General features: G+C 44.3%; 1 protein-coding gene across 2 annotated transcripts; it reads left to right on the forward strand.

Moving 5' to 3' along the window:
• The first annotated feature begins 10,180 nt into the window (after positions 1–10,180).
• GOLGA7 (golgin A7) lies at positions 10,181–27,187 on the forward strand. Of its 2 annotated transcripts, none has more exons than XM_019953523.2 (6): positions 10,181–10,204; positions 10,533–10,665; positions 15,768–15,920; positions 22,026–22,127; positions 23,339–23,401; positions 25,803–27,187. In XM_019953523.2, the coding sequence occupies exons 2-5, from the start codon at positions 10,555–10,557 to the stop codon at positions 23,384–23,386; spliced, it is 414 nt and encodes a 137-aa protein (XP_019809082.1). In that variant the 5' UTR covers positions 10,181–10,204; positions 10,533–10,554; the 3' UTR covers positions 23,387–23,401; positions 25,803–27,187. The 2 variants fall into 2 exon arrangements, with proteins under 2 accessions (XP_019809082.1, XP_019809080.1); XM_019953521.2 differs by lacking the exon at positions 10,181–10,204 and adding an exon at positions 10,214–10,317.
• The last annotated feature ends 613 nt before the right edge of the window (positions 27,188–27,800 follow it).

Genomic DNA, 27,800 nt, shown 5'->3' on the forward strand with positions numbered 1-27,800 from the left:
TAGGAGATTTGTTTTTCCCATAGGCCTCAGCAACCTCAGCATATGATTTTTTTTCTTTCCTTATTAAGTAGAGAACTTTTACCCTTTTGCTTAAAAGAAGCACTTTACAGCTTCTCTTGGGCAAATCCAAATTGCCGGCATCACTGCTGTTGGCCCCTCAATACTGGAGCCAATGTTAAGTATAATAAGAGTCACTTGAACACAAGCACTTCGATACCAAGACAGCTGATGTGATAACTAAGAAGATTATTAAGGGACTAATGGACGGCATACACCAAACAAAGGTTGACTTATTTTAATTTATTTTATTTTAAATAACAACAACAAAAAAAATAATTGTCTGTCATTTGCAGTATCACCAAACTCGCACTTCTACAGAAGCCTTTGGGTGGTTCCAAGCCATGCTCTGTGGCTCCTGGTAGGATGGTGCTGCAGATGCTCATCTTACTCCAGCCCGGCCCTCAGGAAGTGCACAGATCTACTGCAAAACTTTACATTTAGAGATTCCAGGACCCAGGCAATAACCACAGCTGAGTCTTAAATTGCTTTACAGAATGAATTTGGAGTCACTCTAAATTACCTGTGGCAGAAAACTGATGTCAGAAAAATAGAGGGATAGGAGTTTTCTACCTTCTTTCTTACAAAGAACACTAATTTTGATAATTTCTCATGGAGAAGAGCATTTTGGTGAAAGTTCAGGAGTTCAGCAGAGAAGTTCCAGCACACTGTTGGAGTAAAAAAAAATCCAGTACCGGGGACTTCCCTGGTAGTACAGTGGATGGGAGTCTACCTGTCATTGCAGGGGACACAGGATGGATCCCTGCTCTGGGGAGACCCACATGGCTCTGAGCAACTAGGCCTGGGCATCACAACTACCCAGCCAAGCGCCCTAGAGCCTGTGCTCCACAGTAAGAGAAGCCACCGCAACGAGAAGCCCGTGCTGCGCCCTTGCTCACCACAACTAGAGAAAGCCCGTGCAGGCAACGAAAACCCAACACAGCCAAAAATAAATAAATAAAATTTTAAAAATCCAATATTGTAATTGTATGTATATATATTTTTGTCTGGCTATTGATTGTGGTGTTGGAGAAGACTCTTGAGAGCCCCTTGGACTGCAAGGAGATCCAACCAGTCCATTCTGAAGGAGATCAGCCCTGGGATTTCTTTGGAAGGAATGATGCTAAAGCTGAAACTCCAGTAGTTTGGCCACCTCATGCAAAGAGTTGACTCATTGGAAAAGACTCTGACGCTGGGAGGGATTGGGGGCAGGAGGAGAAGGGGACGACAGAGGATGAGATGGCTGGATGGCATCACTGACTCGATGGACGTGAGTCTGGGTGAACTCTGGGAGTTGGTGATGGACAGGGAGGCCTGGCGTGCTGCGATTCATGGGGTCGCAAAGAGTCGGACACGACTGAGCGACTGATCTGATCTGATTGATTGTGAAAACTGATAAACATCTTTTACTATTGTAATTATGTAACTATTACTCACTTAATCCCATTGTATCATGATTGGCCAACAGAAAACTAATAGAACTCTATATCACCAAAACTACGATTTAATAGAAAAATCTGTAATCTTTTGTAAAATCCAGATGCATATCAGAATTATTTTGGAATTTTTTGAAAAACACAATTGCCTAGTATTGTTTTTTTTTAATCTCCAGAGCTCCAGATATGTTTCTAATGAGCAGCCATGTTCAAGAACAAGTGGACTAAAAAAAAAAAGAACAAGTGGACTTTATCTGGTTCATATTCAGTGCCCCCATTTCATTTAGTTTATGTTTTCCAATTTCTCCATCTCTTTCGTTTGTTCTTTCTCTAACCTTTATCAAGCATAATAAAGCTTTTGTATACATATATATAAATAACATGTATATATATATATATTAGAAAATTTATGAATTTTTGCCTAACTAAAAATTTATGACATTCTGATTCTGCTTGTTTGAGTTAGTATATAAGGCTAGATTTCTAATTAAAAAAAAAAAAAGATATGCAACAAGCACCAAAGGTTTACTGTGTAGCACAGGGAACTATAGTCATATCTTACAATAATCTATAATGGAAAATAATTTCAAAAATAATATATGTATAACTGAATCACTTTACTGTGTACCTGAAACGTTGCAAGTCAACTATACTTCAATAAAATATACATATTAAGAAAAAAATCCTGTATTGACATATTGAAGAGGATATGAGAACACCTTCCTTCATCCACGTTACCCTCCGCCCCCAAGGTGGCACAGAAAAGTGCCAGGAGAAAGCTTTCGGGGCTCTGATTTCTCCCACAAGGAAAGTGTGAAGGTAGTAAGCGCCAGGTTTCCCCAGCTGTGTCAAACCCCACCCAGGAGACAGAAGCGGCCAGGGCCCTTGGAGGACGTCAGAGGGATGCGGACCCATTAGGAAGCCTGTTGGTGAGCCTCGGGGAACGTCAGCAGTGGGTTTCCGCAGCTGGGACCTGGGCACCCTTAGTCCTCCTCACAGGTCACCGACTCACACCCCACCCACGGCGGGCCCCATGTGCGCACCTCCTAGGGCAGACAGTGCAACCCTTTGACTATGACCACTGAGAATTTGCAGAAAGCCAGCTTGAATTGGAAGGATTAGATGTTAAAAGGTCACTGTGTGAAAGGTTGTGAACTATTTCCTGAAGTCCTTAGAAGTCTACCATTGGTGTGTCTGCCACAAGGCAAGGGAATTGTTTAGATCATTTTCCTTCTTTTCTTTTTATTGCCATAGCATGCAGCCTGTAGATCTTGGTTTCTCAACCAGGAATTGAACCCAGGCCCACGGCCAGGAAACAGCCAAGTACTAATCACTAGACTGCCAGGAAAGTCTCTAGATAATTTTTCAAGGGCATTTCCACGCCATGGTTGTAGGTTTCTTTGATAGCTCAAATTGAGCATGTATTAGTCGTGCTGCTGCTGTACTCAGCCACTCAATCATGTCCGACTCTTTGCAACCCCTTGAACTGTGGCCCCAGAGGCTCCTCTGTGCATGAAATTCTCCAGGCAAAAATTCTGGAGCAAGTTGCCATTCCCCACTCCAGAGATCTTCCCGACCCAGGCTACAGAATTCCAAAATATGCTGAACACAGAGACTAGGTTGGGATCATTCTAAGCCACTCATTACCAACAGGGCTTTCCTGTGTGGCTCAGCAGTAAAGAATCTGCCTGCAGTGCAGGAGATACAGTTTTGATCCCTGGGTCAGGAAGATCTCCTGGGGAAGGAAATGGCAACCCACTCCAGTATTCTTGCCTGGAGAATCCCATGGACAGAGGAGCCTGGCGGGCTACAGTCTATAGGGTCGCAAAAGAGTCAGACACAGTTTAGCAACTAAACAACAACATTACCACCAGTAGAAAAACAACCAAAGAAGGAAGAAAGGGGGAGAAAAAAAGGAGGAGGAGAATAAGGAGGAAGAAAAGTAAAGGAAGGAGGAAGAGAATGAAGACTGATAGAAATGGAAATCTTTCTCTGTACCCCAGTCTTTGTCTAGGCATGTCTGTGGAAGTGTTTCATCAATGTGATTGTCGCCCATCAGGTGCATCAAGGCAGAAACACAGCTTGGGAGACACTCAGTAAAAGTACATCAATTGAGTCTTAATCATTCTCAGTGGGAGAAGAGCAATTCCATGGTCACACTTTTATCTGAGTAAATACAGTGGGCCCTCCATATTCCTGGATTCTGCATCCTTGGATTCCACCAATCTGTGGTACCCGCAGACACAGAGGGCCAGCTGTACCACACCATTTTATGTAAGAGACTTGAGTATCCATGGATTTTGAGACAATTCCCTGTGGATACTAGGAACAGCTTCATTTAGTTAGATAGAACTTCAACCCCAATGTTGTTGTTCAGTCGCTAAGTCGTGTCCGACTCTTTGCCACCCCATGGACTGCAGCACACCAGGCTCCTCTGTCCTTCACCATCTCCCAGAGTTTTCTCACCCTCATGTCCACCGAGTTGGTGATGCCATCCAACCATCTCATCCTATGTCATCCCCTTCTCCTCCCACCTTCAATCTTTCCCAGCATCAGGGTCTTTTCCAATGAGTCAGTTCTTCTCATCAGGTGGCCAAAGTATTGGAGTTTCAGCTTCAACATCAATCCTTCCAATGAATATTCAGGACTGATGTCCTTTAGGATGGACTGGTTGGATCTCCTTGCAGTCCAAGGGACTCTCAAGAGTCCTCTCCAGCACCACAATTGGAAAGCATCAATTCTTCAGTGCTTAGCCTTCTTTATTGGTACCAAAAACAAGGGTAGGAAAAAGCCCACCTCTCCCAGCTAACTCCTATTCACACGGACGATCAGATTTTACATCTTTGGGAATAACTTTATAGTGCTGGCTGTAAGAGGCAAAATTTAGAGGCTGTGATAGGTGGTTTAAAGAAATAAAAGTTTATTTTCTCTTTATTCTCTTTATTCCTACTTTGTAACAAGAGTAGGAGTAAATCTTAAAGTTGTCTCTTCATGAAAACTTCCCTTCCAAGTATGTTTTCCCACCTGGGTTGGGTTTGAAGTGCAGTCAACTATGAGTTCCTCCTTCTCCTGGAAGAAATCCAAGATCTAGAGGGGTTTGCCTAACACTCTGCCTTGGGGGAAGGAGAGCTGGTTTCTTGCTCTGGCATCCTCTAGCTTGCCCTGCCTAGTCTCTGGGCATCTTGCACTGCTAATTGCCAAGATATGACTGGTCACACACAGTTCTTTGCAGAATCACGCTGGCAGGAATGTGGAAGACTGCCTGCCCAGCCAAAGGCTCTCATACTTTGCAGCCTCTTCATCCCCATCCCAGGCTTCTTCCATGTGCCTGGATCTCTGGGCATTTCCACAAAGGACTTTCCCCCAGTCACAGGCGCAGACCCAGAACAGGAGACTTGGAATACCAACTCTGGCCCACCAGCCTTGGCCATCTCTTATCCAGCTCTTGTAACACCTGCTTTGCTCTGGTGGCCGGTTTAATGCTGAGAGACTTCCGGTCTAAATCTTGAGAAGCAGTGATCAAGTTGCCCTGCTCTGCCATCCTGGATATCTCCCCCACACCTCCTACCCTCCCCCAGCAGGCTCTTTTTGAAAGAGTACAGACGCATGAGTGTGTGGAGGAGGGTAGACATTCAGTTTGACATATTGTCCTTTAATTCCTCTCTCAACCAGATTCTTCTTTCCCAGTGTCAAGAGCTGAGTTGTGCTTTCCCTCAGGCAGGCTCACCGAGAAATAGTTCCAAAAATATTACCCTTTTACATGATGTACGAAAACTGTTTTCTTTGCTTACGCCACTAAACTGAGGTTTGAAGGTGGAGACTATAGTGCCTGTTTTAGGGTGTTCCCAACTATAAATATTGAGTATGTGGGAAAGCAACTCCCAAGAGATCTTACTGAGTCAGTAAGGAAGCATTAACATGATAGACAAACACTAATAGCCATTTAATGTACAACGAGATCAGATGATGGACCAGAATACAAAATCCAGTACCACACAGGCACACACACAACTGATTTGTTTTTAATTGGAGGATAATTGCTTTACAAAGTTCGGTTGGCTTCTGCCATACAACCACGCAAATCAGCCATAAATGTACACATGTCCCCTCCTTCTTGAACCTTTCCTCCACCCTCTGCCCCATCCCACCCCTCTAGGTTGTCAAAGAGTACCAGGTTGGACTCCCTGTGTATATAGAAACTTCCCACTGGCTATCTATGTCACATGCAGCAGTATATATGTTTCAGTGCTACTCTCTCGGTTCGTCCCACCCTCTGCTTCCCACACTGTGTCTACAAGTCTCTTCTCTACATCTGTGTCTCTATTCCTGCCCTGCATATAGGTTTATCAGTACCATTTTCCCAGATTCCACATACATGTGTTAACATACAATATTTGAAAAAGACTGATTTTTAACACAAAGGCAATGCAGTGGAGAAAGGAGAGAAAGGAGAAAGGAGAGTCTTTCCACGGAATGGTGCTAGAACAATTAGATAACCATATGGAAGGAAAAAATGAACTTCACTCCATATCAGTGGTAGGCAGAGTAGTGCCCTCCTCAGGATGTCCACAGCCTACTCCCCCCAAACCCATGGATGTGTTAAGAGACGAGAAAGGCAAGCCGCCGAATACGGGGGAAATGACTGCAAACCATATGTCTGATGTAAGACGCTTCTCTAAAATATATAAATAACTCTTAAAACTCAATAATAGGAAAACATCCACAAATAAAGAATGGCAAAAGATCTGAACAGATACATCATTAAAAAAGATGTATGGATGGCAAATAAATACATGAAAAGATGTTCAGAATCATTAGTCAGAGAAAAACTAAAGTTATAACCACAAGGAGATACCACAACCCAAGTGTTGGCAAGGATGTGGAGAAACCGGAACTCTCATCCACTGCTGGTGGGGATGTAAAATGATACAACCAACTTTGGATAACAGTTTGGCAGCTTCCTGAAAAGTTAAACATGTACTTATCCACGATCCAGATATTCTATTCCTAGGTGTTTACGCAAGAGAAATGAAGACATGCATCTATACAAAGACTTGCAGGCGAATGTCCAACAGCAGCTTCACATGTAATAGACAAAAACAGGAAGCAACTCAAATGCCTATCAACAGAAGAATGAATAACAAGCTATCCACACAATGTTTTCTTACAATGGAATGTGATCCAGCGACAAAGAGGAATGAATTCTTGACAACACAACAGGTGAATTACAGAATAATTAGCATATGTGAAAGAAGCCAGACAAAAAGTACACACTGTAGGAAGTGAAATTTCATTTCGTATGAAATTCAAGAAAATGCAAACTGAGGCTTCGGTCCCCAACCTTTTTGGCACCAAGGACCGGTTTCATGGAAGACAATTTGTCCGTGGACTGGAGTGGGGGCAGATGCTTCAGGCAGTAATGCCAGTGATGGGGAGCGGCAGATGAAGCTCACTTCCTGCTGTGCAGCCTGGTTCTCAACAAGGGCTTGGGGACTGCTGAACTATGGGACCAGATCACTGCCTGGGGAAAGAGACTGGGGAGGGGCCGGAAGGAGGGATTACAAAGGAACTCCAGGAACATTTTGAAAGCGATGAATGTTCCCTATCTTGATTAAGGCGATGGTTTCACAGCTGTATACACAGTTGGTAAGTTAGAACTTTTCAATTTGTCTGTTTTAAATACCTCCAGTTTATTGTATGCTATTTATTCTTCCCTAACTTGGAAGAAAAGTTATGACCAACCTAGACAGCATATTAAAAAGCAGAGATATTAGTTTGCCAACAAAAGTCTGTCTAGTCAAAGTTATGGTTTTTCCAGTAGTCATGTATGGATGTGAGAGTTGAACCATAAAGAAAACTGAGCGCTGAAGAATTGACGCTTTTGAACTGTGGTGTTGGAGAAGACTCTTGAGAGTCCCTTGCACTTCAAGGAGATCCAACCAGTCCATCCTAAAAAAAATCAGTCCTGAATATTCATTGGAAGGACTGTTGTTAAAGCTGAAACTCCAATACTTTGGCCACCTGATGCAAAGAACTGACTCATTGGAAAAGACCCTGATGCTGGGAAAGATTGAAGGTGGGAGGAGAAGGGGACGACAGAGGATGAGATGGTTCACTGGCATCACCGACTGGATGGACATGAGTTTGAGTAAACTTCGGGAGTTGGTGATGGACAGGGAGGCCTGGCATGCTACAGTCCATGGGATCTTAAAGAGTCAGACACGACTGAGCAACTGAACTGAACTGAAAGCTGTTTTTAAAATACAGTAGGAGAAATATTTAAATATATATTAGACAGTATTAGAGAGTGGTGCTAACAAGTTATACAGTGGTCCCCCTTACCCAAGGGGATCCATTCCAAGACCCTCTGTGGATATTCGAAACTGAAGATAGTACCAGACCCCACATATACTGTTTTTACCTACACACACATACCTATGATAAAGTTTAGATTATAAATTAGGCTCAGTAAGAGATTAACAACAATGACTAATGATAATGAAAGTGAAAGTGTTCAATTCTCAGTCATGTCCACATGTCCAACTCTTTGTGACCCCAAAGCCCGTTAGACTCCTCTGTCTGTGGAATTCTCCAGGCAAGAATACTGAAGTGGGTTGCCATTCCCTTCTCTAGGGGATCTTCCTGACCTAGGAATCGAACCTGGGTCTCCCGCACTGCAGGCAGATTCTTTACCATCTGAGCCACCAAAGAAGCCCCAACTAATAATAATAGAACAATGATAGTATATTGTAATGAAAACTATGTGAATGTGGTCTCTCAGAATACCTTATTGTACTGTATTCACCCTTCTCCTGTGATCATGCGAGACGATAAAGTGCAAAGTGCCTATGTGAGGAGAGGAAGTGAGGTGAATGACGTAGGCATTGTGATATAGCCTTAGGCTGTATTAACTTCTGACACTAGGTCAGAGGATCGTCTGTTTCAGGTAACCCTGGATCACGATTGTGTCAGTGACTGGATGTCAGCGGTAGAGGTGAGTGATTGGGAAATCCCAAAGAGAGGGAGCCAACAGCAAGAGATTTCATCACGCTAAATCGGGAAAGGGGTACATCAAGGCTGTATATTGTCACCCTGCTTATTTAACTTCTATGCAGAGTACATAATGAGAAACGCCAGGCTAGACAAAGCACAAGTTGGAATCAAGACTGCTGGGAGGAATATCAATAGCCTCAGATATGCAGATGACACCACCCTTGTGGCAGAAAGTGAAGAACTAAGGAGCCTCTTGATGAAAGTGAAAGACGAGAGTGGAAAAAGTTGGCTTAAAACTCAACATTCAGAAAACTAAGATGGGGAAACAGTAGAAACAGTGGCTGACTTTATTTTTCTGGGCTCCAAAATTACTGTGGATGGTGATTGCAGCCATGAAATTAAAAGACGCTTACTCCTTGGAAGGAAAGTTATGACCAACCTAGAGAGCATATTAAAAAGCAGACACTACTTTGCCAACAAAGGCCCGTCTAGTCAAGGCTATGGTTTTTCCAGTGGTCATGTATGGATGTGAGAGTTGGACTATAAAGAAAGCTGAGTACCAAAGAATTGATACTTTTGAACCGCGGTGTTGGAGAAGACTCTTCAGAGTCCATTGGCCTGCAAGGAGATCCAACCAGTCCATCCTAAAGGAAATCAGTCCTGAATATTCATTGGAAGGACAGATGCTGAAGCTGAAACTCCAATACTTTGGCCACCTGATGTGAAGAACTGACTCATTTGAAAAGACCCTGATGCTGGGAAAGATTGAGGGCGGGAGGAGAAAGGGACGACAGAGGATGAGATGGTTGGATGACATCTCCAACTTGATGGACATGAATGTGAACAAGCCCTAGAGTCGGTGATGGACAGGGAAGCCTGGCACGTTGCATTCCATGGGGTTGCAAAGAGTCGGACAGGACTGAATGACTGAACTGAATAGGCACACAATTTAAAACATGAATTGTTTATTTCTGGAAACTTCCATTTCATCTTTTCAGACTGAAGTTGACTGGGGGGACAGGTGGTAACTGAAACCTGGGAAAGCAAAACAGAGGATAAGGTGGAATAGTGTATCAGCCAGGCACACCAGGGCCTTCTGTGGTTGCCTTGCAAAGGTATGCTGAGCTCAGGGAGGGCATCAAGGGCTCACACAAGCCTGTCAGGTCACCTGAGGGGCAGAGGCTGGGGTGCTAGATGAAAATCTTTGGGGTGGAAGGAAAAGACAACACCTCCAGGAAAGCTGGAGGAGGGGATGCCTGTGAGCAGTTTGTTTTGTACGGTTGAGTGGTTTCTCAGGTGTAAACTGAGAGTTCCAATCAAAAGCGAAAATAAAACCTTTCAGTCAGTGATTAGAAACTCTGTCCGCACGACGAATGAGGAAATGACACAGCAAGGAAATGACACAGGACAGAAATCCCCAGCCTACAGGCCAAGTATCCTCTGATGAGCTCAGTCTGCAAGGTTCTCCCCGCCGCCAAGCCCAGCGGATCCTGCGGCCCCGCCCACAGGGCCCGCAGTTCCGCCTCCCGGGTCTGAGGACCCGCCCCCGGACCCGCCCCGCAGCCCCGCCCTGCCTCTTCCTTCCAGCCGGACTCCTACGGGCAGGGCGGGGGGCGGAGTCCTCGCGGGCCCCGCCCACAGCGCGTCCCCTCACGGTAGCGCGCAGTCTCAACAGGATTGCTTTACGGCCGGAGGAGAGGGTGGGCCCTAGACTTGAGGTAGGTGTCCGAGCAGAGGGGCGGGGAGGTGTTGGGGAGGAAGAGGCCTTTTGCGGCAGGACGTAAGTGGAGGCGTAGGCGTTGCGACAGCAGCTGGAGGGCAGAGGAGGCGGGTTCGTGTTTCCCGGGCCGAACCGGGCTGTGGGGGGGCGCGGGGCCTGGGCCGGGGAGGGAGCTGAAGGGCCGTGGTGCCAGCATGGGTGAAGGGGAGTGGGGCCGGGAGGCCTTTGGCCGCTCTGGGCGCTGGGCGGGTCTGCGGGGCTGGGGGGCCGGAGTCCTGGGTCCAGGCCGGGGGTATGACCGTGGTTGGTGTCCCCCGAACCCGCAGCGCGGCCCGTCCTGTCCTCGCCATGAGGCCGCAGCAGGCGCCGGTGTCCGGGAAGGTCTTCATTCAGCGAGACTACAGCAGTGGCACCCGCTGCCAGTTCCAGACCAAGTTCCCCGCGGAGCTGGAGAACCGGGTACGCAGCCGGGCTCCCCGCACCTGCGCTCGGCCGGGGCGGCGGCGGAGTGCGGGTCTGGGAGGGGCCGGGCACAGCTGGGGCCTGGGCCAGGGCTGTGCCAGGAGGGGTCTGGTAAGCAAGACCCGGGGTCGGGAGCAGGAGGAATGAGGCCAAGCCGCCGGGCCGGATGACCTGATGATGGCCAGGGCCGGAATCGGTACGCTGCTGTCCTCCCCACCCCACCCCACCCCGGGTTAGTGACCACAGTGATGAGGCACTTGATTCCTGACCCTCCAGGCCACCCACCTCGGCGTGTTGTGTAAGCTGCATTCTCCAACCTCACCACGCAAAGATCACCATCATTCGAGTGACGAACGTCCGGCCGCTTGTGCTAGTTTATTATTCGGTGCTGTGCTGGGCAGCGCAGACAGGCCTTTTCCGAACCTTGAGAAACACAGAGTAGTGCATGGGTCTGGACAGGGAAATATCTCAGAACGAGGCCCTCAACTAGTTCCTTATGCTGATTATCGCTGGGAGCCGACTTTTGTTGGCCTGTGGGCCAGAACTGTCATCAGAATGTGGGTCCTCTGGACGGTCTTGGGCGCGGGAAGGGGTGTTTCTCCTTTCTTCAGACTTAATAAAAAGAATAATAATGGTCATTGGATCTTACTGTAAAGGTGCAGCGAAGTGAGACTATGTGTGTGTTTTCTTGTGCCTAGGTGTGTTCATACTCCAAAGACAGACTGTTTGGTCTTGAGGTTTGTAAGGTGAACCTGTTTCCTGCTCAGAGTCAGCTTCTGGTTAGATGGGAGCAGGTTTTGTGGTTCTTTTCTCTTTGACAAGAGGGTGAGGGAGTCAGGGGTGATTGGGCATGGGTGTGGAGATGTGAAGTGCTGGCCATGGAGTAGGTAGGTGGCGATGAGTATGTACTGGAGCAATGTGCAGCAGTCATGTAAAATTAGCTTGTGGGGGGTAGGTCGTTCTACCTGATTGCCAAGGTGGGAAAATCAACAAAGATCAATGACAGTGTGCTTTGGCTTGATTTAGAACCCTCAGCAGGTTAGTGGCCCAAGTATGTTTCTTTAAATGCAAATTAAGGACCCAGCACACCTTATGAAGATGATTTGTAGATTAGTTTGTTTATGAAATGTCCTGTAATTGTTGCAGTTTGTCGTTGCCATGTTATGAGATAACTCAGCCTGACACTAGCTGGACACCTCCATGGTGGTTTGAAAAGATAGAAATTGAGCAAGTTGCCTGTTGGCTAGAGCTACTGAATGTGGTTTGTAAAATAATTTAGCATTATAGTTAACAGGCTTTTTTAGTACTTATATGAAATAGATCAGATGTTTCACTTTTAAGTCTCTTAGGGAAACTCTGACTTAATACTGTTTATGTGCTTTCAGATCAGAATGTAAACAACTCTTTTGCCCCACACTTATTTGGATGTCACTTGATGCTTTGTTTAAAGGATTTAAAAGTCAAACTTCCAGCTCATAATTGAGCCAAGTCTATTTATGCAGAATCAGACTTGAGCCTTCAACTCTGTGTGTGGTGGAACCTTTATTTTATGGTCTGAATACAGAAACGGTGCAGTGACAGTACTCCATGGATGGCTATAGGAAGTCGCGCTTGCCACATTCTGGAGTCCCTCCGTTTCTCTGACTTCGTGTAGCCCAGCACCACTTGTGATTCTGAGTACTATGTGTGTGTGCACTTAGTCGCTCAGTCAGACTTCGCGACCCCATGGACTGTAGCCCGCCAGGTTTCTCTGTCCACGGGGATTCTCCAGACAAGAATACTGGAGTGGGTTACCATTTCCTTCTCCAGAGACTCTTCCCAACCCAGGGATTGAACCCAGGTGTCCCACTTTGCAGACAGATTCTTTACCATCTGAGCCACTAGGGAATTCCAGGAATACTGGAGTGGGTAGCCTATCCCTTCTCCAGGGGATCTTCCCAATCCAGGAATTGAACCGAGATCTCCTGCATTACAGACAGATTCTTTATCAGCTGAGCTACCCTTGAATTTTTTTTTTTTTTTCTTTTTAAATGTTTGGGTTAAAACACTAGCTTATACTTGAAACTGTTTGGGAAAGCTTTGATTTTTTTTTTTTTTTTTTAAAGTGTGTTGAGATTAAATTTAAATTACAGGTTTAAATTTTCCTTGCTTTGTTTGATGGAAAATTGAAAGGTTTCTCTCTTTGTTTCTCTACTGCTTAACCTAGAAATTGTACTGATTGCGCTGCCACTGAGGCTGAGTTTCCCTTTGTGAGAACGTCGTACTTGGCAATGTAATAGAGGGAGAAATAAACATCCAGCTGTTTTATATGACTTTAAAGCATTAAACACACACACATTTGTACCCTTTAATTTGAGAGTAAGAACAAGTTCTGTGTGTTAACAAGTTTACTTTCTCACTGCCTCTGAGAACATAATACTTTGATGTGTAAGCGCTTTGTCGCCAGGACATTTCTTTAAAGCTCGATTCTTAACTTTAGCCAGCATGCAGACATCTTAGGAACCGTTGGTGTGGGCAGAAAGAGAAGTGAGTGAGCTATAATTGAGGCATTTGTTCCCTGCATCCCTTTAAAACTATGTCTCTACAGCTGGTCAGTAGAAATTACCTTTGACTCGTTACCTTTGACAAGCTTCAGCCTGATGCTTTCGGCAGGTAGTTCAACATGAAACAAAAATTCTGGCAGATGAGCCCGACTCCTGTTTCCATTCAGACATCCACTGCTTATTGGTCCAAGCCGCTCTAACTTGACAAGCCTCCAGGTGTCAGTGTAGCTGCTGTGTCGGTGTCCAGGCACCCAGAGGGGCGCGGACAGCCGCGCCTCATGGAGCCTGCGGGGCGTGAGCTCGAGGCCGGCGGTCGCCCTGCAGGGCCCTTCGTTTTGTGTGTCCTCGCCTTTACTGCCGCCTGTCATGCATTTTTTTCAAATCTTTCCAAGAAGCTCTTAACTTTTTTTTTTTAACTATTTTTTTTTTTTTTTTTGGCCACGCTGCACAGCACGCAGGATCTTAGTTCCCTGCCCCGGGATTGAACTGGGGCCCTCGGCAGTGAAAGTGCCAAAACCTAACCACTGGACTGCCAAGGAACGCCCATCTGTTTTTTTTTTCAATTCAACTATTTTTTTTTTTTTAATCTTCACCTTGGATTTTTTAAAAAAATTTTTTAATGGTTTATGATTTGCTTCCATCCTGTAAAGCATTGCAGTCGTGGAATAACTTTTAAGAATTAGTGTTTCTGGTGGGATCTGTAATTCCAAATCGGAAAGAAATCAAATGTTTCTGGGTTGGGGACTTGCTGGCAGTCTGGTGGTTAAGACTCAGCGCTTCCAAGGCAGGGGACGCAGGTTCAGGCCCTGGTCGGGAAACTGAGATGACACAGACCGCCTGGTGTGGCTTAAAAAAAAAAAAAGTTTCTGGGTTGGATCGCCTGGTTTTTAATCATTCTATCCAAAGAAACATAAAAAATTCAGAGAAGTTTCTTTCTCAGATCATAACATTGTAGATGAATCAAGTGCGAGTGTTTGAAATTGTTTGGACTTTCATGGTTTTACTGATGAACAAACAGAAGACATTAACTTTGGCAGAACCAGGTGGAGATAACAGTTTCCCATCCACACTTGCTCACTGAGCAGGTCTCCTCTCAGTCTGTGCTCTGGGAATGCTGACGGGTTGCCCAAGTGACCGTCAGTGACACGGCACGTCTTCAAGGGGCGGCCCTGGCTCCCAGCTCTGTCCCCACTCACCCAGCCCCCATCAGAAACACTCCTGTTCTGGGAAATTTAAAGTAGCTCCTTTTGAAAGGCAGGTTGAGTCACCACCACTTTAAGGTTTTCATGCGTTTGGCTCACTGAATCTTCACCATTTTCCACATGAAGGACAAGGCAGCTGCCTCTTACCTAAAGGTTTTCTAATAGCTTAAGGTTGATAATCTGTTAACAAAGAATTATGTTCTTGGAGCATAATTTTGGAAGTGTTTTGGAAATTTGGAAATGTTCTGTCTCAAAGTGTGTATTAAGGTTCTTGGAGTTTCTTTCTGAGTCTGTTTCTGTGTAAAGCCTTCATAAAGGAAAGAATTAATATGTAAGTGGGTATTCGTTTTAGGAATAAGGGGGATGCTGTCTGAGAGCAGGCTGAGGATAAGGACAGATAAGTTGGGCTTTGTTACCTGCTGAGAATGATAGAATTGGGTGAAATGCTCTACCTTGGGCCCTGAAATTCCCATGGAGATTTGAAACTGACAAAGCGCTGTTAAAAGAAGGAAGGAAAGGGAAACTGGAAGAAGAAAGTGAAAGCGGGTCATTGGAGAAAAGGAGATACGACGGTCGTGTTAGCACACGTGTGAGGTGATGGCGTCACTGACTAGAAAAAAGGTCATAGGCGTGCTTGGTGAGAAGAGCCCCGCGGGAGTGGGCGATTTTGCCTCGTCCAGTGTGAGCTCTTAGTAACCAAGTGGTTACTGCAAAAGAGATGGGGAAGCATACAGGGTTTGCCCCTTTTGATCTGCTGACAGCGTCCTTCCTCCCCTTTTTGGCCTCAGTCGATGCCGGCATTGGGGGACCACGATTTAGGATCGCCTGCCCTTCCTGCTGAGGGAGCGTGCCGCCCCTCCTCGGGTGCCCTCGTTCTTCATGCACGCCTCAGTTGCAGTGTCCTGTTGGCTGCTTGTGTTTTCACTGTTACATGTCTGTTACACTCATGACTCTCAATGCCGTGAGGACAAGTCAGTGTCTTACTCACCTTTCTCCAAGGCCTGCCTGTGGTGATACCCGAAAGTACGAGCTCTGTAAATGGGAGTGTGGGAGAATGGAGGGCCGGAAGGACTGTGTTATTTAATTAAGTTACTTGTGATTCAGCACAGAGGATCGGGAGACACCCTTTTCAACTTGGACATAACACAGTGTCCAAAAGAAAGATGAAACTAAACAAACACTAACCAGTTTCAGCAACTTAGATCCAGATTTAATCACCTGAAAATTTGTTTGCCGACAGATAAAAATATTGACAAGACAGTGACCTATTTAGGGATCGCAGGCAGGAGTGACATGTTCATCTTCTTTTTTTTTTTTTTCCAAAACTTATTTTAAAATTCTTTTCTCGGTACAGATTGATCGGCAGCAGTTTGAAGAAACAGTTCGGACCCTAAATAACCTTTACGCCGAGGCCGAGAAGCTTGGGGGCCAGTCGTATCTGGAAGGCTGCCTGGCTTGTCTAACGGCGTACACCATCTTCCTGTGCATGGAAACTCATTATGAGAAGGTAAGCCTGCCCATGTTTTCCCAATCTCTTACAATCATTTAAAAAAAAAAAAAAAAAGTGGGTTTGTTACAGGTTATGTTTGCATGTTGACACTTGCTATAAAATTTAAAAGGCCTTTTATAATAATAATAATTCAGATTTTATTGTTGCCTCTATGACCAGACACATAGAAGAGTGCTGAGTTTTTATTTCCCCAAATGTGTACCCTCCATCTCCTCCTCCCACCTGAGTGCTTGTCTCCCCTTTGAACTGTCTGCTGGACCCAGAGCTGCTGGCTTCTCAACTTAGGGGTCTGAAAGTCAAGCCTCACCTCCCCACTTGGTTCAGCAGCACCCTGTCTTTTTCACCCAGCATCTTCAGGGGGTCAAGAAGAGGGGAATTGTACCAGTAGTCAGACCAAGCTGTCTTCCATTTCCCCATTCATTAACTTTATGACACCCTCTGCCACCCCCTGATTTATGCCCTTGTGACATCTCTCCTAGACCAACACCACAGCCACAGAGCCTCTTTCCTGCCTTTCTCTTGCATTTCCAAACAGCTGTTGTGTCGTGAAACACAGCCGTGCCTCTCCTGCAGCATGAGGGGCCTTCTCAAGCCCTCCCCCAGCTCACCTCTCCCAGGCCTGTCTTCCCCCGTCCTCACTTTATCTTTCAGCCAGGTGCGCCCTCTGAGAAGCCTTCCTCCACCTGAGATGCCCTTCCCGTGTCCGAATCGCCTCAGTCCCTCAGTCCCGCTCTCAGCTGACTTTTCGCCCTCTCTTCTGATTGGACTCCTTTTCTCCTCTCTGTCCCCACAGCGCGTTACTGGAATCTGTTTTCTGGTACTTAAGCAGTCTCTGCTGAGGAATGTAGCATTTATATTCCTGTCTTACTTGCCCATCAAGTATGTATTTTTCTTGCGATCAAGGACAGTGTATCCCTCTTGACACCTAGCACGAGGCCTTGGGCGTAGGAGGCACTCGTGTGTTCAATGAATGGATGTACATTAATCACAGTAAACCCCTAGAGGATCATTCCGTTCTGACCATGTTTAGAAAGGGAAGGCTCTAAGGAGTTTAGTGTCACACCCTCTCCGGCCGAAGTCTCCCAGTGGCTGTCTTGTACTCCATGTGGTGGAGAGTGGACACGTGCGGCTCCAGCTTTTTGAGCTGTTGGCTGAACATACCACCATGTTCTTCCTTACCATCCTGGTGTGAATCCCCTGGTGAGCATTTAAAGAGCTACACAGGCAGTTTATGTCCTTCTCCATGTCACACACTTTCTTTCCTGCTTAACGTTCGACATCAGAAGTCACAAAGGATCCGTATCCGCTTTTAGTCTGTTTTGTCTTAGCAGCTCCTCTTTAGTGATACATTTGGTGAGTGAAGGGACACGGGATCCATTCGATTAATATTTATTGAACATCTACTATGTGCTAAGCACTGTGCAGAGGATATAACTGAATGGGCAGACATGGTTACTGACGTTGTGGAGTTTATAAGTCTAGTAAAAACTGATACTAAGAAAACAAAACCCACAGAATTGTAAGTTGTGATAAATGCCTTAGAAAAAACCAAGCTTCCCTAGGATAGAACATAACTGGAGAGACTAATTTAGATGGGGGGTCAGAAAGGGCCTCTGGAGTGCTAACATTCAGCTGCCACGTGAAGGATGGGGAGCCTGGGGCCTTTCAGGAGGACGGAGGAGGACACGCAGAGCGTGGGTCCCCCGTGCAGAGCAGGGGAGGGCGGAGGTGGTGGGGGAGGTGAGGGGACCTGCGTCCTTCACCGTGGAGTGTGTTCTCCCTGGAGAGAGGCTTAGATTTTATTTCCACGCAGGGAAGGATCACTGAAGCTTTTCAAGCAGGAGGGTGGTAGGATCTGATTTTCATTTTAAACAGATTTCTTGGCTCTGGGGAAGAAAGGTGTAAAAGTGCAAGTAAGACGCTTCGTAGAAGTCCAGGCAGGAGAGGAGAAGAGCCTGGGCAGGGAGGGAGCGGCAGGGACAGCAGGAGGTGCTCGGACTCAAGGGACGAGGTGGTGGAGGAGGAGCCGGGTGCGCTGGGGAGCCACTGACCACGGGAGGGGGTGGGCGGGGAGGGCTGGGCTCGTGCAGGTAAGACACTCATGCCACGTGGCCGTCGAAGACGTGTAATAGTTCCAATTTAAGGCAGAAATACTTCCTCCAGAGTGTTTTATTCATGCCTCATGGAATATTACATGCTTGAATTGTTATTTCACTGTAGTTTTTGAATTTGTTGATGAAATTTTAATTAACTTATTTTTTCATGTGCCTTTGCTAAAATAGGTACAGATACCTGCCTCTGGCATCAGTTATAAAGAGACTGATCACTGGGTGCCAGCTAGGTCATTTCCTAGTTTTGAGTCATGGACAAGTTCATCTCCCCAAATCTGAGTTCTCAATTGTAAGCAGGTCTTAGACTGGTGGTTACCAAGGAGTAGGGGTGGGTGTTAGCAGATGTAGACTAGGAGACATAGGAAAGAAACCATCATGAAACAGAATATGAAAGAGAATGTTATGTACATGTATAACTGAATCACTTTGCTGTATAGCAGTAATTAACACAGCATTGTTTAAAAAAACAAGGTAAATCCAAAAAAGAAATATAATGGATCTTTGAATTAATAAATTGCTTTATTTTATTTATGGCAGGTGCTAAATAAAGTTTTCTTAAGATAGACTTAAAAACCAAGTTAGTGTGTGTGTACATACATGTTTTAATCAGATACATATGCACTTACATGTACAGGTTTTTTTTTTTTTTTTTTTTTTACCTCGAGTGTATAAGTGTATAAGTAATCTTTTTTTAGCAGCTGCTAGTTTCTTTATCTACTAAAACATTTAGCAACTCTTAATTAAAATATTTTTTATTATTATTTGATTATTTTGATTATTAATTTTGGAAGGCACTTCTCAACATCAGAAAATAATGGACTTGAGTTCATAAGTAACATATAAGGTATTACTTTACAAGTCTAATTAAAGTCTCTTTTACCGAGTAAGTATTATAAAGCAAATAAAGACCCAATAAAATTAGTCAAGAAACCCAAATTTATGGCACATTTTATAAATATGTGATTTTATATAAGAAATGTGGACATGAATTAACTAGATCATGCAAAGTACATAACTGGAATGTTCATAATGATATAATCTCCATGTACTTTTAAAAGAAAACATTGTAAATGTGTATTTGTATTTTTGATAAGATGATAAAAATGTTAGAGCACTCAGCCACTCCCTCTCTCCAGTTTGCCCCTTAGGAATTCCTGCACTATTATTTTCTACTTTATGAAGGGACAAAATTGAGTCATTTAATCTTTATCGTTTTGAACACTAAAACTTGCAGTCTACAAACAGTAAGCCAAGTATAATGACACTTACACCTTGTCATGTGGGTTAAATTTTTTGAGATTGTAAATAGGCCTTTTAAAACCCACTAGAACAATCATGCTTTTTTTTTTCTATAATGTGCTATTTATTGATTTACAATGAAGATAAAGGCTTCAGTGTTATTCCTCTCCATTGCTTAATCAGGGAACAAATGGGCCTGTGGAACGTTCTTCTTTCAGGAGCAGTTGTGTGTTCGTCCACCAGAGGCGTCCCTGCTGCCCATGGGCTGTTATGTGAAAAGAGCACAGTCAGAGGAACTCAGATCTTTCTGGAAACACTAAGCCCCTGGGCCTCTCACTCAACCCCACTTCGGTTATCTTTCCTCAAGGGCTTTGAGAGGCTTATTCTCAAAGAGGACAATAGCTTTTCCTGAAGTCTGAGTGTTTAACTTTGTAAATACTATACAAACTGAGGTTTTTATTGCGGGTTTGAGGATAACAGAGATAATTTTGTTCGGTATTATACTTTGTTTTAACAACGATTTACTAAAAATAGTGAAGTATGAATAAAATGTCAACACAGAGTTCCTGGAGGCTGAGAACGGTGCTCTGTCCTGTCAGGAGCGAGGTACGAGTTGACTCACGTCCATGAGCTGTCTGTTGCTAACGACACGTCTGGGTTAGCACGGTGCTGCCTTCACTGCAGTGCTATGGGAGGATTTGCAGCTGGCACCCAAGGAAAACTGACTGTCTTCTTTCTGAACTGAAACCCAAATGTCCATGAGTGTTATCAAAGTTTAAACAAAAGCCTTGCACAACAGAGTTCTGCTTGAATCGAATAAAGGATGGCTGTGTCTTTGCTAATAACCTGCACTCAAGGAGGGGAGGAGAGCTGTGTGAAGGAATCCTTTCTTTGAAATCAGCCATGCAGGCGGGTTTCTCGGTGTCCACCCGGTGGAAATGGACGGGCCGAGAGGAGCCTGGCTCTCCGGTTTCCAGCTCTGGCAGGTGAGCACAGAAGGAAATTGGAGAGAAGAGGGAGAATCCTGAATTGGGCACCTTCGTGGGTGACTTGCTTCCCCTCTTTTTAGCATGATTGACAGTGTTCTTACCTGGGGAATCCCAGGGATGGGGGAGCCTGGTGGGCTGCTGTCTGTGGGGTCGCACAGAGTCAGACATAACTGAAGTGACTTAGCAGCAGCAGCAGCAGCATGATTGACAAATCCTGGTGGAAAGAGAGTGACTGAGATTTTTTTTTTTTTTTTTTTTTGCTCATTAAGACCAGGCACTGCTCAAATTCTTTGAGAGTTGAAAATAGGAGAATGACATATGTACTTTAGGTAATTAGGTGAAAAAGTCTTTTCTTTAGAAATAGTATTCTTACATTACTTCATAATCCTGCAGATGGCTCTCTTAATAATATCATGCTCTTTTTAAAAAAACGTAAAACATGAGATTATATTATTCCCCAGAGATTTAACCTGAATAGACTGTTTATTGTCCTTCATTATACAAGCAGCATAGAGTTTTAAATTCTAAATCAGTTTATGCCAAAGCAGCTACATTTTATCATTCTAATATGTTGGTTTGTTCTGGTACATTATAGACCCACACTTAAATAAAATTTCTTCATTTCCAGCTTTATTTTCATACAGTTCTTTTTTTCCCTTTATGTTGTGATCACATTTATCTGTGACTTTATCATATTCTGGTAGTGTGAATTTAAGGAAACATACAATAATTAAAGAATTGGATCAAAGCCTCTTTGAAGATTAGAGCCAGCAAAGGATTATAATGACCTTGAATCTGAAATAAAACATGTGACTCTTTGATTTTGTGTATCGCTATTAAGATTTATTTTCTTCTAGGTTATCTGTCTCAGAATTGCCCTTATTAAAGCTTAAGATTTGGCAATTTCCAGGAGTTCCTTTTTATCCTATCTGGTTTTTGTCTACGTTTGCTTTGACTTTTACAACCTTAATCCTAAACTTATAAATCGAGGTTCCCATCTAGGACACAAGAGCAGGCTTCAGAGCAGCCTCCCGTGCAGGCCGGGAGACGATGTAGAGCACTGGTCACCAGACCTCCATGGCAGCCAGCACAAACGTGCCTGATGAAGGACACAGATTTCTCAGTTTTAAATGCACTGGACTCCCTTTGTTATATGCCCGCTTTGTACTATGACTTTAAATGATGAAAATGTACAGCGGAGAAAGCAGTTCTTTCTTTCTCTTTTGGAGGGGAGGGTGAGGGGCATGGCTTACGGTTTGTAGGATCTTAGTTCCCCGATCAGGCGTGCAAATGGGCCCTCAGCAGTGACCCGAAGGTCCTGACCACTGGACTGCAGAGAAGTCCCGAGAAGCATCTCTCAAGTGTCCAGGAGAAAGCCAGAAGCTGTCCCTGATATTAGAGGAGGTCACATGTCACACATTTCCCGAGTAGGGAAGGGGAAGGCACGTAACGTGTGTGTATGGTCACCTCCAAATTTCTCCATATCCAGGACGGAGGGAAGGCGCGTGGCTCCCGTGCCACCATCTGGCTGCATCTCTGTTTGGACTTAGGCTGTATGGACGTGCTCAGAACTGGGGTTGGGGGGGCGGGTGTTGGGGACCCAGGGCATGAGCCATGGAGTCAGAGCTGTCCCTCCACATGAACACCTATTTATTGCTTTGAAAACTAATTCCACTGCCTGAATATTTTGCAGTTCAGCTAAATACTCAAAAGGAAAATCTGATGAAGTTGGTAAGAGAGCTGTGTTGTTTCTCTTTGGTCAGGTCCTGAAGAAAGTCTCCAAATACATTCAAGAGCAGAATGAGAAGATCTATGCCCCACAAGGCCTCCTCCTGACAGATCCCATCGAGAGAGGGCTGCGAGTTGTATCTTTTCAGTCCAGATCATGAGGTCTGAGTATTTGATGGCCCCGTCAGCCCGGGTAAGAGAGGATTTCCCTCAGTTCCCGAACCTGCTGTGGGCTGTGCTGCTGAAAGGCACACTCTCCCTCCAGCACAACTCCTTCCCGGGCGTCGTGCTGGGCTCTGGAGCATTTAGTGTTGGGGCTGCCGTTGTCTTGGTGGCTGTGCAGCATCTTGTAGTAATAATGGGAGTCGGGTGAGTCATGCATCTCAGCTGCAGAGGCTGCACCAAAGGCCCCTTTGAAATGCATGAACTCAGTGCGCAGAGAGCTCGTCGTCCAAATAAATCTCAGCTCCGTGGGTTCATCTGACTCGTTGAAATCAGTTACAGCTGCCAGATGTATCATTTCATTACCTTTGACATAACTGCATATTTTAGAGGCAGTTGACTTTGAAAATCATGAAGTTTATTTTGGTAATTTGGTAAATAAAATTGCAAAAAAAAAACTAATTTAGCTTGATAACAAGTAAAATAAATAACTGGGTAAAATAAAATTTTTTATAACCTAGGTCAGATAATCCCAGGCCTTCCGGCTGATAAGCATTTCAACGGCTTTATTATACTTGTATCAGTGTTTCTTAAACTTTTAGAGGTCGTGAGCTCTCTCACAAAAAAAAGTTTGCATACAATTTCAGGGTGCTTTGCACCCCTGATGTCATTACCTCACTATGGATGCTCAGTTAAGAGCATCCCCCTTAGTTCTGCAATAAAGTATCCTTTTTCAGATTCTTTTCTTCTTTTAAAAAGTAAATAATGTCTGGAGAGGAACTCTGTGGTATACCACAAGCAATTACATTTCTTGAATTTTTCAGCAAGGTGTGGAAAACACCCTGTTTAACTTAAGCAGGAGAAATTTTTAATGTTTTGAAACAAGTAAAGCAAATAATAATTATTGATAATTTAAAATTATGTAAATGGTAATGTAAGATAAGTAAAGACAAGGGGGACTTTCCTAGCGGTCCAACAGTTAAGACTCCGGCCTCCAACGGCGGTTGCAGGTTCAGTCTCACGTGGGGAACGAAGATGTCCCACACGCCGCGAGGCGCAGCCAAAACAACTTTTTTTTTAAGTTAAGTAAAGACAAGTCCGCACAGATCACACCCATCTTCTCTCTGTAGTCCCTTTTTCTGTGTTCTGTTCTCCAGTGTGTTTTCTTAACAGTCATGCTGTTCAGATTGAAATTACCATTTATGAAGACAGAGGCATGAGCAGTGGAAGATAAACCATAGAATTAAAGGTAAATATGAAATTGTATGATTTATGTGCCATTTCTGTAATTTTGTAGGATGCATAAATTTTCTCGCCTGCATCATAAATCCTGGCATACTCTTTGTACTGACTTGATATTTAAAATGTGTCATTAACCCAAATTCTGTTAACCCAAGTGATAGTTTAATCCTGATTTTTTTTCTTCCCCCTTTGTTGTTTTCAGACTGGTTTTGTTATTACTTTGTTTGGGGGGTTTGGGGGCGGTCTTATTTTAATATTTCAAAACTATCTGGACATTTTAATACATGGGTCTTACACATAAAAATCAGATCAGAGATTTCCCTGACATTTTTTTCCCTGACAGATTTCCCTGTCATTAAAGCCATTACAAATGGCTTTAATAACCAAAGAAACGTTTCAGAATAGGGAGATTCTAAATATTTCATGTATTTAAGTGGCTTCATAGCCCTTTAGAAAAAAACCTTACCTCCAGTGGGTAGAACCATAAATGTTCTTTCTCTTTAGAATGTTCATGTTCTCACATATCCATATAATGACGTTGAACAACTGAGCAACGAATTGATGAATGCTGGTGGGAATGTGCGGGAAGAATCACCTGGAAGCCACCGTGCCTTCTAAGTGACCAAAAAAATGGTCGATTTCTGCATGTTTCCATCCTACTCTCTGCCTCCCAGTAGTAATTCTACCGCGGTGCTTTCCTGAGCGCGTCCGCAGGCAGCTGTCCCTGACTCACAGGAGGCCGCGCAGAAACAGATTCAACCAGAGCAGACAGCCTCCTCCCCAGGGCAACAGTAATGATACTCGCTGCCGTTTTGAGGGCATGGCTGTGTGCTAGGTGTTACACAGACGGTGTTTCCAGTTCTCACGAGAATCCTGCGCAGTATTTCCCCCACTTAACAGATAAGCAAACCAAGATAGGAAGAGACTAAGTGATGATCTCCAGGTCACACAGCTAATGAGTCCCGGGTTACCAACCCGAGTCTGATTGACCATAAAGCCTTGTCTTTTCACCATACTTCCTGTAAGTACATGCAGCAGCAGAGATGTGGAGAAAGAGAGAGTCCATCACATTATTCTAAGTGCTTTTCCCCTTCGTTTCTTTTCCAGTACCTTTTAAAAATAACATCTTGTCTGCCCTGTACCATTTGTTGAATGCTGTTAATACATAGCTGCCTTCTCTGAGCGCCAGGGAATGTGTCCCCCGAGTTCTTACAAGACACAGACCTAAACAATGACACCCTCTGCCGTGTGTTTTAGTCTTTACTGAGGCTGTTTTGGAGCACTTAGTGTTACCTGTTCACACACTTTCTCACGTGCGGTTTGCAAACTGGTGTTTCTCAGACGAGCAGCCAGGAGCCCTACGTGTGGGTTTGGTGACGGCCGCTGGGATACGTTTGTTTGATCAGTTGCAGCTGCGCTGCTTTGGCACAACCCATTTGTCATGACTCACTTTGCAGCTCTTATTGCTTTAATACACTGTTTTTCTGAGGTGGCGCGGGATTTGGAGCAATTGCACACCAGAGACGAATCTATCAATATTCAACAACAGTGAAATTTTGAAATGAGATTTACATTAGGAACTTGTGGTAATTTCATGAATGCAAATATTTTCGTTCAGTGTAATTTAGTTTTCAGAGCTGTGTGTTCCTCAAACCTGGGATCCTGTGTGGGCTGAGGTCTTAGAGGAGAGGGGAAAACTCTCTAATGAATTCAGTTCTGTCGTTTTTCTTAAGCGTACGTGGTGTCTGCAGCTTAAAGCATTACATGGGAATTAAAATTAATGACTTAAGAGCACACAAATCATGGAGGTGGCCTTTATTTTTTAAAAAAGAGTGTTATATCTTGCTCCTTTTAAAAAAGTTTGAATTTTTTTGATACCTTTGTTACCCAACAAACTGATGGTTGTTTTCTCTCTTCAGATTAAGATTGTCTTCTTTACTTAAAAAACAGAATGTAGCACTAATCTATCATGATAAAGAAGTGATAATAAAAACACCCAGCGCTTGTGGGCCCCCCTGTGTGCCCGCATCATTCACAACACCCTCTGAGGTCCATGGCGGCATCCCTGTGTTTCAGACGAGGGGACTGAGGCCCAGAGGATTTCAGTTACTTGTCCAGGGCCCCAGACTGGCAGGTCGGCAGGAGGCAGCCAGGCCTGGATTGGCCGCGCACCCCTTTGCTGTCCTGCCTCTCGAGACATGCTTGGTCAGAGATGCAAACGTTCAGGCTTGGATCTCTGGACCCTCGAGCCGTGGACCCCCTTCGGCAGATGAGACAGATATGGGCATCTCAGTAGCCAGAGCCTGGGTTAATGGAGTGTAGCCCACACGCGGGGAGGTCACAGCAGCTGCTCTTGGGAGGTCAGTCGGTGTCGCTTTCTAAACCTTTGCTTCCCCTTCTAACTGCAGATCCCACCTCCAGCTGGGACCCTCACCTGTCCACCGGCCGACCGCAGAGCGTCCCCCTACCTCCTCTCCAGAGCATCATTCCTTCGTATCTGCTGCCAGAGCCACGGTGCCATTCACTCCAAGGACTGACTTTCTAAAATTCTGCACCTGGAGTGACCTCTAGTCGCTCAGCATCCACTTTGTGTCTCCAAATCGTGTAGGACTCTGCAATCTTTTGATCAGTTTCTGAGAAAATGCAGTGAAGCGTTTCACTTTTTCATTCAAAGCCATTAAAAACATATGCAGTTGGTCAGCCCAGCACAGTTTATTTCTCACCTGCCACCAGCACCAGTGGTTCTCACCATTCCTTGGGCTTCAGCAAGTCGTGCCCTAGCCAGTGTTCAGTCTTACTCCCCCGAATTCATGAAATGCTTTTCTCCAGGATTTTGGTGAAGGGTGGGCTGTGTCTGGTTTTGCTAACGCATCTCTCAGATTTCAGAGAACTACCAGTTTTGCTGTGACTCAAAGCTTAAAGATCTACTTCTGCTGTTTAATTTCCCAAACCGAAGCTCATTGGAAAAATAATGTATTATTTTACTTGTTTTATTATAGCCATTTCCTAATTAAAGCAGTATTTAATGCATTTTCCAGGTTTGGTTTTTTTTTAGAATTCTGTTACTACTGCATCACCTCAAACATTGGGAAGATGTGGTATGTGTCGCTTGTTCCTTATAAAAATAAGTAAGCACAATAAAGTGGATGCTAAACCATCAAACTCAAATGTCCCTGCTGTGTCCCTGAACGTGTAATGAGCAAGTGTAATAAATATTTTAATTATAGTTTTGTTATAAATGTAACTTAAGAGAAAAAAAAATTTGATAGGAATAATACTGTACATTGCTAATTTTTAACTCTCCCTGATGGCAGTCCTTATGATTCATAGACTTTATCATATACAGTATTCCGTGCACAGAAACATGTATGACTGGTTCAAGTTCAGTAAGATAAGTGATTTCCAGCTAAAAGTGTCAAGTCCCGAGTCACTGTTTGGAGTTCTTTTTTGGGCTGTATGTTCTTAGCACGGGGACTTCCCATACCCTTCACCTTCGGGGTTTGAGAGCACTGTTTTGGGGTGAAGGATAAGACATGTATTAGGAGAGAAGGAAACAGTTAAAAGTTTTACTTTCAGAGATGTTGTAGGTGCTAATACTGGATTTAACCTTTCAGATTTAATTTCTTTTATGATCTGTTAATTATTCAGTAAATCCCATAGTTCCATGTAATATTTTAATTGTATAACTTGTTACTTTATAATAGCCTATAATAGTGTGTCTGTCTGCCTTTTCAACCCGTTGCAATAACTTTGCTGAAATATTAACACATTAGTAAAACTTTTCTTAAACAAATTGTCTCTGTGTCATATTTGGTGTGATTTGGTAAAGTGTAAATGAAACAGTTTAAATTTGGCAGATAGACAATACTAGGAGAACCCCTGGTCCAGTGCAGCTTAGTATTTTTAAACAAACATCTGACATTTATATGGCTTGTCACACTCAGCAGTTTTTCACATGCTTTATCTCTTAAATGAAGATATATTAGCGACAGGGCTCCAAACCAAGAAATAGTCCCCAATAGTCAAAATGTATTAAATAAGAGATTGGAGTGTTTCATTGGGGAAAAGTATCACAGGATCATGACAATCTTAGATCATCTGATGTCTCGTGTGTGTTTTTTTTTTATAAAGTGCATTTGCAGAGAGTAACAGCTTATAAAATAGAGTCTGTATTCCAACTTAAGTTCCTTCCATATTCCATTTGGCCTTGGTTCCTGGATAAGTCAACACTTGTCAAGCGGCACAGACTCTGTTGCTTGTTTCAGTCTCATAAAGGAAGTTGGAGTCTTCAAGCCATGTCTGACCTTCATACTTAACCTCCCCTTCCCCTTGCCACCTCACCCAGCCCCTCAGTTCCCTGAGAGCAGGGCTGGTTTCTCGTTGCCCTCGCATCCGTCCCTGACCCA

This window comes from Bos indicus, chromosome 27, assembly GCF_029378745.1.
Source record: "Bos indicus isolate NIAB-ARS_2022 breed Sahiwal x Tharparkar chromosome 27, NIAB-ARS_B.indTharparkar_mat_pri_1.0, whole genome shotgun sequence".
Taxonomy (NCBI): Eukaryota; Metazoa; Chordata; class Mammalia; order Artiodactyla; family Bovidae; genus Bos; species Bos indicus.

What these genes read in the sequence shown, in the direction of transcription:
- GOLGA7 (XM_019953523.2), top strand. Translation starts at nt 10,555, where the DNA reads ATGAGGCCGCAGCAGGCGCCGGTGTCCGGGAAGGTCTTCATTCAGCGA. An exon ending in CCGCGGAGCTGGAGAACCGG is followed by an intron (nt 10,666 to 15,767) that starts GTACGCAGCCGG and finishes TTCTCGGTACAG; the next exon opens with ATTGATCGGCAGCAGTTTGA. An exon ending in TCGAGAGAGGGCTGCGAGTT is followed by an intron (nt 22,128 to 23,338) that starts GTATCTTTTCAG and finishes CATGCTGTTCAG; the next exon opens with ATTGAAATTACCATTTATGA.